The 9,096-nt window shown below is 63.7% G+C and overlaps 1 protein-coding gene across 4 annotated transcripts; it reads left to right on the top strand.

Annotated features, from left to right (window-relative positions):
* Nucleotides 1-900: 900 nt before the first annotated feature.
* Nucleotides 901-8,378, top strand: TCEA3 (transcription elongation factor A3). Of its 4 annotated transcripts, none has more exons than XM_085315764.1 (13): nucleotides 902-2,117; nucleotides 2,280-2,385; nucleotides 2,785-2,953; nucleotides 3,069-3,137; nucleotides 3,441-3,491; nucleotides 3,641-3,730; nucleotides 4,186-4,263; nucleotides 4,403-4,557; nucleotides 4,902-4,963; nucleotides 6,135-6,284; nucleotides 6,997-7,143; nucleotides 7,231-7,302; nucleotides 7,710-8,378. In XM_085315764.1, exons 1-13 carry the CDS (start codon nucleotides 2,097-2,099, stop codon nucleotides 7,716-7,718), a joined length of 1,179 nt encoding a protein of 392 aa, XP_085171890.1. In that variant the 5' UTR covers nucleotides 902-2,096; the 3' UTR covers nucleotides 7,719-8,378. The 4 variants fall into 4 exon arrangements, with proteins under 4 accessions (XP_085171891.1, XP_085171890.1, XP_085171893.1 ...); XM_085315763.1 differs by having other exon boundaries at nucleotides 903-2,117; nucleotides 3,438-3,491; XM_085315765.1 differs by lacking the exon at nucleotides 3,069-3,137 and having other exon boundaries at nucleotides 901-2,117; nucleotides 3,438-3,491.
* The last annotated feature ends 718 nt before the right edge of the window (nucleotides 8,379-9,096 follow it).

Here is a 9,096-nt window from a genome sequence, read left to right as displayed (position 1 = left end):
CCACGGGTCTTTTACTGCCTCCGCTCGGGCCCGTCCCGGGCTGCACCCCGGGGACCGAGGAGCGGCCTTGCCGCGCTGTGCCATGCCGTGCCGTGCCATGCCGTGCCGTGCTGGTGGCTTCGCGGCGGGCGACAGGTGCCTGGCGGTGGCCCAGCCGCACGAACCCGATCCGGGGCGCGGGGCTGGCAAYGCGCCGCCGCCGCTTCTTGCACCAGCGCGTGCAAAGGTGCCGGCGGAGGGGAGCGGAGCCCCGGCCGGGGCGACGCAGCCGGCGCCCGGCTTTGCTCCCTTTACGCCAGGCAAGGATCCGTGCCCTGGCAATCCGGTTACACGCCGGCGAGCGGAGCCCGGCCCTTAAAGTTAATATTTGACCATTTCTGCCGGCCTTTGCCCCAACGAAGCACGGCCTCCCGGGCGGGTGGGCAGGCGGCGGGTCCGGCCGCTGCCCCCGGCCCTCGGTGCCGCCCCCGGGGCTGTTTGTGGAGCCGCGCTCCCGGCCCCTGCTTGCTCCCGCTCTTTGCCGGCCCCGGAGCAGCTTTCAGGGGCCGCCGGCGGTCGAACGAGGCTCCTCCGCGGGTGCTCACGGCGCCGCTCTGCTCCCCGCCGGCTCRAGGGCACCGATCCCGCGCGGCCGGCGCCTCGGGTCGTCCTTTGGGCTCCCGAACCCGCCTGGTTTACACCGCTCAGGGACCAGGACCGGGACGAGCCCCAGCCCGGAGCCGTCCCTTGCGCCCCTTGCACGGCRGGGAGGACCCGCTGCGCACGGACAGACAGACAGACCCTCGTCCTCAACGCTGCACGGAGCTGCCAGAGCTGGGGAAAAACCCGTCCTCACCGTCAGAGACGCGTCCCCGGGGCCAGGCGGCCGTGCCGGAGCCGAGCGCTGGCGGGAGGCCGTGTCCGTGTCCTCCACCCGAGAGCAGCGCGCCGCGATCCCGGCTCCCTTCCTCTCCCGGGATGGGAGATTCCCGCTGCCCCGGGGCGCTGCAATCCCGCCGGCGATACCTGCAAACTCACGTCTGCTTATCCACCTCTAAAAATACCCAGGGGGAAAACGACCCTGCCGGGATCCGGCCCCGGCTATATTTAGCGYTGCAGCCGGTGGGAGCCCGAGGGCCGAGCGGAGCCGGGAAGTGCCGAAAGCTGCTTCCCACCCGGCACCCGGGCTGAGACRCGACCCCGAGCCGGGTTATTCCCCGGGGACAGGTCGCTGCCGCGGGGACACGCAGACGGAGGGGCCGGCCGAGGGTTTCGGGTGCAGATGGAGCCGGCGTGGGGGTTCCTCCCGGCTCTGTGCTGCCTCGGAGCTGCCCAGGGAGGCCGGCGAGAGGTGCCCGCCGGGGCTGGCGCTCGGGAAAGCCGCCCGGAGAGGCCTGGGGGCTGCCGGCGGCGATTTCCCGGCAGAAGCCGGYGGGAGGATGTGCTCCGCTGGGGTTTTTAGACCAGGCAGGAGTGTTGCAAGGCAGCAACTTGCTGCTTTCTAAACTGACCTGCTGGTGGCAGGAAACGCCAGAAAGAAGACAGAAAATAGCTGAGATTTTAAGAAATACTGGGCAAGATACATTTTTTTCCTTTCTTTCTTTCTTTTTTTTTTTTTTTTTTTTTTTGATGAGTGACCTTCAGGTGGGTTTTAACTCTTCCCAGGGCATTTGGAAATGAGACCGGCTCTGTGCATGCACCGTCATGAAAATCCGGGCAAATGGATTTGGGTGCTTCCAGCCCTTATTGCTGCGGTATCTGTGCAGCCAGTGGCAGGGCGCTGGGTGCAGCCCGCCCCGTTGTGCAGAGGGGAAACTGAGGCACGCACCTCTCTGCTAACGGTGCACCTCTTTGCTAACKGTGCCATCGTTCCCCGGCTGGCCGTCCTGCCCGCTTTCGATGCCACCCCTTTGGGTGGCACAGGGCTGCTTTGTACCAGAGCGCTTTGGATGCCCTCTCAGGTGGTGGCTTTTGCCAGGAAGAGGAAAGCTGGAGGTTCCTCCTGCCCAGCTCCGCGTGGCCACGAGGTTTCTCTTTGGCTCCTAAAGGGCTCTCGTGGCTTCTCGTTGCTCTAGGAAGGGGCGCTGGATCTGCTGAAGTCGCTGACCGGCTACACGATGACTATCCAGCTGCTCCAGGTGAGAGGGGCCGTGGGCGGCGGTGGCCCAGCGGTGGCCGGGGCCGTTGCTCCTGCGTGTCCTCCCTTTCCTGCGGGATGCTGCGTGCCTGGTCGCGGACTGGTGCCCTTCCTCGCGGTGCTGCTTTCCCCCTCCCTAACGACGACCCGTGTGCGTCCCCAGACCACGCGCATCGGGGTGGCCGTCAACTCGGTGCGGAAGCACTGCTCGGATGAAGAGGTGGTGGCCTCGGCCAAAATCCTCATCAAGAACTGGAAGCGGCTGCTGGGTGAGTGATGCCGGGAAAGCGGGATCTCCTCCCCAGACCCCTCCCTAGGGTGTCCTGCTCCACGAACCCCCTAACGTGCTCCTCCGTGGGGGGCTACAGAGAGCTGGCCAGAGTGGGGGCGGGTGCTGGGTGGGATCGAGCCCGGCATTCGGGCAGACCCCGCACCTCCGTGATGTTCTTGTGCTGCTTCAGCCTCCGTAACGGGTCCTGCCAGGCACTACGAGGACTCAAATGGGTTTTGATTCTGATTTTTTTCTACTATGGGACAGAGCGATATAAATCAGCGCAAAGCCATCGAGGGCTGAGCCCGGTGCTGAGCCCTCCCGGCTGCTTTCCCGCTCGCTGGGAGGCGGCTCCAAAGTGCCCTGCACTGATTTGGRCTGTGTCCCCTCCCGCCAGAGTCCTCTGCAACCCCGAAGAAGGAGAAGGAGGTGGAAGGGGAGAAGGAGAAGAAGGAGAAGGAGAAAAGATTGGACTTTCCCAGCTGGTCGAGCGAAGGGGCGAACTTGCACCYGGCGAAACACGGCAAGAGCCCGGCCGAGAAGCACAGGGCGAAGCACAAGGAGAGGTGTGGGCTGGCGCGAGCGCCCGTGGGTGGGCAACGCCGGCGGGGCGGCCCTGGGCGGACCGGAGGGCAGGGGGCTGGTTTTGAGGCGCTCCTCCCAAGGCTGCTCTCCCTCCAGGAAGCCCGGCAAGCCCAGCTCGCGCTCGGCCGTCCCCAAGGGCCACTCTGCCAACCTCGACCCAGAGAGGTACTTGCCGAAGGGTCTCGCTGCCGGCGGGGCTGCAGSGTGCTCTGGGCCTCGACCAAGCGTTGGGGGGTGTTTTGGGGGCAGCCCTGGCCCCGTTACGGAGGCAAACCAGAGGCTGCGGGGTGGCTTTGGGGCCCGCAGCCAAGTGGGCTGGATCCAGCTTGCCCAGCTGGATGTATCCGTGGTGCTCACACTTCCCGTGGCATCAGTGGATAGAAACAGGCGCTTTTAAAGCCAAATGGCAYGGCATGTGCGGGGCGCTGGCTTGGCTCGCTGGCCGCATCTCTCCTTTCCCTGCAGCAGGACCCCCCCRGCAACCTCGAAAAAGTCACCTCCGGACAGCAAGAAAGAGAGGTGGGTGCTGCGGGCTGGATGGGAGTGGGAGAGGCAGGACTGCAGCCTGCCGCCGAGCCCCTCGACGGGCTGCGGACGGGGTCTGGACCCGCTGRCGGAGCCCGTCTCGGTGCTCTGACGTGTGGCTCTTCCCTCCGCGGTCCTCCCAGGAGAGACTCTGCAGACTCAAGGTGCTCCACGGCCATTGCCACCACCGTCTCCTCCTCTTCCTCMCCACAGAAGAGGCCGTCAGGGGAGAGGTGAGGAAGGGGAGGCAAAACCCCGGGCTCTGGGCAGGCATTGCCCTCTCCTCCTGGGGTCTGCATTTCCCGAGGAAGATACGGAGATGTGCAAAGGGCTCTGCCCTGGCAGAGCTGATAGATAGGGGGAGGCTGGGAAAGGACACGGTGGCCGGACTGCACTGCCGGTGGGGAAGCTGGTACCCAGCTGGTGGCCAAGCTCCCCCAGCCTGGCGCTGCTGGGGGCCCATGGCCCTGGTTTGGGGCTGCCCCCACCTTGGGTCACTCGYGGGGGGCAGCTGGAGAAGGCTGCAAGCCCTGATCCTGCAACGGGCACCAGGAAATTCCCCATGAAGAGCAAATCCTCCCGCCTGGGGGGATAGTGAGCACTTGGGTCTCTGAGGTCTCTGCCCCGTGTCCCCCTGTGTCCCCCCCATGGTGTCATCCTCACCATCTGTGCCCCCATGCTGCCCCAGGAGAGTCTCCGCAGGCTCCAGCCCCTCGTCAGTGCCCACCAGCACGCGGAGAAGCTCCAACGATGGCAAGGAAGAAAGGTAGGAAAGGGTCCGAGGATGCACCCGGGGCCCCAGCTCCAGCCTGGGGTGGGATTTGCTCCCCACTGCTGCCGTGGGGTGCCCGGGCTTGCTCCCGTAACCCCGTGACCACCTTCCCCCGCCCGTGTGCCCTCTGCAGAGCCAACAGCAGCAAGGCCAAAGCGGAGACGCCRCGGACCCCCACCAGCCCCTCTTTCTCACCCGCCGTCTGCCTCCTGCCCCCCTGCTACCTCACGGGCGACTCGGTGCGGGACAAGTGCATCGAGATGCTCACGGCCGCCCTCCGCATGGACGGTGAGCGGGCACTGAGCGCCCCGGCCGAGGGGACGCGGGGCCGAGCCAGCCCCTCTGGGCTATCYAGGCTTCAAGCCTCTGATTTAATTGCATGGGAAAAAGAATGAGCCCCCGYGCCTGAATTCAGGCTTCTGCAGGGGTAACTCCAAGTTCAAGGAGGGTAAAATTAATATTTTTAAGGAGGGGTGGTGYCTTGGGTTAGCTGAGTTGCTTAGTGGGGAGAGGAAAGATTTTGGCCCCGTCGCCAGGGCTGGCTGGGCGCTGGCACCGCGAAACGCGGCTGGTGTGACGCCCTGCCCGGGTGGCCAGGCGCAGAGTCACTCTTCTGCCTCTCTGCCCTGTAGACGACTACAAGGAGTTTGGTGTCAACTGCGAGAAGATGGCATCTGAGATTGAAGACCATATCCTTTGGGGCGCGCGGGGGTCCCCCAGCCTCCCTCCACTGCYGGGGACAGAGGCATCGGCCCCCTGAGCGGTCCCAGGCGGAGGGTGCCAGGCCCGGGGGCAGAGGGTGGTGGGTTCTGCTGAGACCTGATGGTTTTTGTTGCCTGCAGAGGGAGCCCGGACCCCGGGCTAATGGTGCTGATGTGCTGCCAAGCAGATGCCAAGTGGGACCAGCCCCATGGGCAGGGGGACTGGCGTCCATGGGGGGGACTGTGCATCCCCCCGCCCTSCTAAAACCCGTCTGCTCAGGGAATCGCCTTTCTCCATGGGGAGATCAAGCATTTCCTTCCTTCCCAAAGCCAAACAAGGCCTCCTCCTGAGCCAGAGGCTGGGCTGCTTTGGGCTCTAGGTGGCCGTATCTCCATGCTGAGGTCTTGTTGTCCTCRGTCCAGCACGATGGCATGGGATGGAGCAGTACCCAGGTCACTCCCTACTCAATATTTCAGGGTCTCCAGCAGCTTCTGAGGCTGAGAGTGACCATGGAGGTGGTTTCTCCTCTGCCATGGGTATGGGGAGGGCAGGTTACACTCTACCTTTCCCACGCATCCAAAACTCCCTGGCTATGCGCGCTCGGAGCCTCRTGGGAGCTGAACCCAGGACTGTCACTTCAGCCTGTTTCCCCACATCTGTTTAGGCATCAGGAGCCCTTTTTTCCTTCTTTTTTTTCCTTTTTTGTTTTGTTTTGTTTTATTTTTTTGTTTTTTGGGGTTTTTTTTGCAAGTTCCAAGCCTGATAAGAAGCAAGAGGGCCGAGCCCTCTGCACCGTAAACTCATATCACAACATCAAGCTTGACAGAAGTGCCTGTTGCCCAACAGCCTTGCCTGGATGTCACAGCTRAGAAATGCAAAAAATGCTTTAATCCCCACATCCTGAGCTGTGCATGACCCTAMATCCAAGAAGAGGGAAGCACTGGCACATTTCCTGTGGGACCAGGGAGCACGGCCTTGTTTGAGAGTGGTGGGCTGCCTCCTTTGAAATCCACCTTCAGGTGCACGTGGGCGTTAGCCCTGGTGGCAACGAGCATTGCTAGCAGCCAAGCAGCAGCGCAGTTAGGCAGAGCAGCAGCCRGTGCCCAGGGCGCTGGTGTCCCCGCCATGTTGTGTCCTCTATTCCTTGACGGGCACCACATATCTTCCAGGAGCTAAAGAGCACAGACATGAAGTACCGCAATAGGGTGAGGAGCAGGATCAGCAACCTGAAGGACCCCAAGAACCCCAACCTGCGGAGGAACGTGCTGTGTGGGGCCATCACGCCCAGGCTCATTGCCCGGATGACTGCGGAGGTACACTGTAGGGCAAGGGCTTGGGGAAGTGGRCTGTGTCCACGTTGCTTCTGGGAGCCTGCGAGGGGGGATAGAGCTCCCCACTTTGCTCCCCAAAATCCGCTCTGGGAGGGGAGCGTGTTGGTGTCCAGATGCCAGCTGGGCCTTGGCTTAGTGGTATCCASGTGGAGTATGGGCTTGTCCCACTGCGTGGTACAAAACAACCATCCATCCAGCCGGAGGCGCTTCGTGGGCTCATGCCTTCCTGGAAAAGGTGTTGGCTGGGGCATAACGAGCGTCCTGGGAGAGAGCAGAGATGAGTCAGCCAGAAGGTTTGGGTGCTGCTCCCCAGAGCCTTACGGACCCCTGGCCTGTCTCAGGGCCAGGCGCTAGGCAGCAGCTATGCGTGGGGAAGAGCTGGGACTGGATAAGGGCAGACCAAGGCACAGCAGCAGGACTGAGCGCTGGAGAAGGGTCCTAGGAGCCCAGGCTCCCTCCACAGGGAGACAAGCCCCTGCAGACACTAATCAGCATCTGAGGATGGGCTGATTAGTCCTCTGGGCAGGCCTGTCCCCTCCCCAGAGGATGAATTTGATCCTGATAAGATGGGGAGGGTGGTGGGATCTAGGGGTTTCCACCCAACTGGGACAGTGGCCGTCTTGGCTAAGAGCAGTGGCTGCAGGGCAGAGCCAAGTCGCAGTGCTGACCCCAGCCTGGCCACTGCTCGTGGCAGGAGATGGCCAGTGACGAGCTGAAGGAGCTGAGGAACGCCATGACCCAGGAGGCCATCCGGGAGCACCAGATGGCCAAGACGGGTGGCACCGTCACCGACCTCTTCCAGTGCGGCAAGTGCAAGAAGAAGAACTGCACCTACAACCAGGTGAGCCCTGCAAAGCCACCTCGGGGCTTCCCCGGCCTGGGGCCGTTGCGGGGGCTTTGCTGACCCTGCTGCCCACTCCATCCCCAGGTGCAGACRCGGAGCGCTGACGAGCCCATGACGACCTTCGTGCTGTGCAACGAGTGCGGGAACCGCTGGAAGGTCTGGACCCYGAGGGAGTTGATGCGTGGATGTCACTCTGGGTCCCCAAAAACGTTCCTCCATGGGTCTGCCTGGGACAGGGTCCCCCTGCCATGGGCTCCCACCACCCTCTTATCCCTGAGCCCTCAGGTCCATGCCTGCACCCCCCGCCCTCGTGGCCTCTGATGAGCTCCAGGACCCAGGGCTGCAAACGTTGGGTGCTACCACTCAGCCACCCTGCGCGCGGCGCTGGGTGCCCCTTGCTGACACCYCGCACTTACTGGGTGCTCTGGGATGCAGACAGCACCAGCACGATGCRTGGAGGATTGGCTAGGGGCAGCCTCCGGACGGGGTCAGCCGCGGGTGTGGGTGGGTGCCGGCGTGGAGTCTCGGCTCACCCTCACCCCACGGCTTTGCTTCTCTTCCAGTTCTGCTGACAGCACTTGCCTTCGCCGGCGGCTGGAGATGTGACGAGAGAGGGGACGCCGCGCCAGCCACGTCCGGCACCGGGGGGAGGGCGGGCGGCCAAGGGCTCTGCTCTGGCGTGGTGCCTCCTGCTTGCGTTGCGTTGGGTTCCCATGAACATCCTAGGGGATTTGGCTTGTGCCCATTCGGGGGTTTGCTCAGGAAGACCTGCTGAACTCCAGCTGTTCCTCCCTGAAARTATTTGCCCTTTGCTCAGGGTGTGCTGGGAGCCCGCTGGAAACGGCACATCCCCTCAAAGGAGGCTGCTCTGCCCTGGGTTGCAGAGGAGGTGGCTTGGAGGGAGCCTGGACTTGAACARTTTTGGGGCCAGGAGAGACGTTTCCCTGTGTTCACCGTCCGAGGGGGCTGAGGTGGGAAAGAGCCAGGCTTTGCCCCCAAGAGCTGCCTTCCCCCTCTCCTAAATGCACACGGTGGGAGAGCTAAGAGGGAGGCAGGACACTTGCAGCGACATCYGGACACTGGTGGGAAGCCACCGCTGTCCCTCCGCTCCGTGACAYGTTGGCCAGCTGGCTTGGCTTGAGGGAATGGTGTCCCCAGGAAAGAGAAGGGATGATGGGAGCAGAAAAGTGGGAAGAAAACCTCCAGCTAGAGCAATAAAAGTGTAAAAAGCCTCTGCAGYGCAGCCTGCTTTCTGACGGTGGGATGGGGACCCGGCCTGGGCACACATGGGAGAGCGACCAGGGCTGTTGCTGCTCCGATGTCCTCTCCCAAGGCCCCAYGTCCTACAGCAGCAGCCCAGGGCCGTGGTCCAAAAAGCACTTTGTACATCTGCCTCTGCCCGTGGCTTGGGAGATGTACAAAGTGCTTGAGGCTGGGCGATGGRTGCTTCATGCTCCCTCTGGCTGTACCGGGAGGCTGGGAGCCCATCGCGGCATTTATCTGTGCTTCGAGTCCCTGCCCGAGGGGTGTCCTGATGCCTCCAGCCCCAGGGAAGCCCAGGACGGGGCAGGGACTCACCAGGGCCGAGGAGCACCCAACGCCGCTGGGCGCCCCGTATCCATCCCTCACCCTGCTTGGTCCGGGGATGGCTCAGGCAGGACTAGTAACCGGGGTGGTTTATGATAGTCTCAACGCAGCGCTTGACCTGCCGGAGCCCGGGCGAGCCCCTGGGGATGGCTGAGACTCGGCGGGGACTTGGCAGAGCGGCTGCACCGCGGCGGGGTCCGGCTGGCCTCCGCATTTCGGTTCCGAAGCCCCAGGATGCTGGAGCCGTTCGAGCCCCGTTACCCCCCCTCACCACCCACCCCGTCCGTCCTGGCCGCGGCACAGCACCGGCGCCAGCCCGGGAGCGTCGCGGCGCCTGGCCAGCCCTCGCCGCCGCCAAGCTTC

The sequence above is a fragment of the Rhea americana genome, unplaced genomic scaffold, assembly GCF_003343005.1.
Source record: "Rhea americana isolate MKP2758 unplaced genomic scaffold, rheAme1 scaffold_439, whole genome shotgun sequence".
NCBI classification, from domain to species: Eukaryota; Metazoa; Chordata; class Aves; order Rheiformes; family Rheidae; genus Rhea; species Rhea americana.
This window is presented reverse-complemented; position numbering and strand designations above follow the sequence as displayed.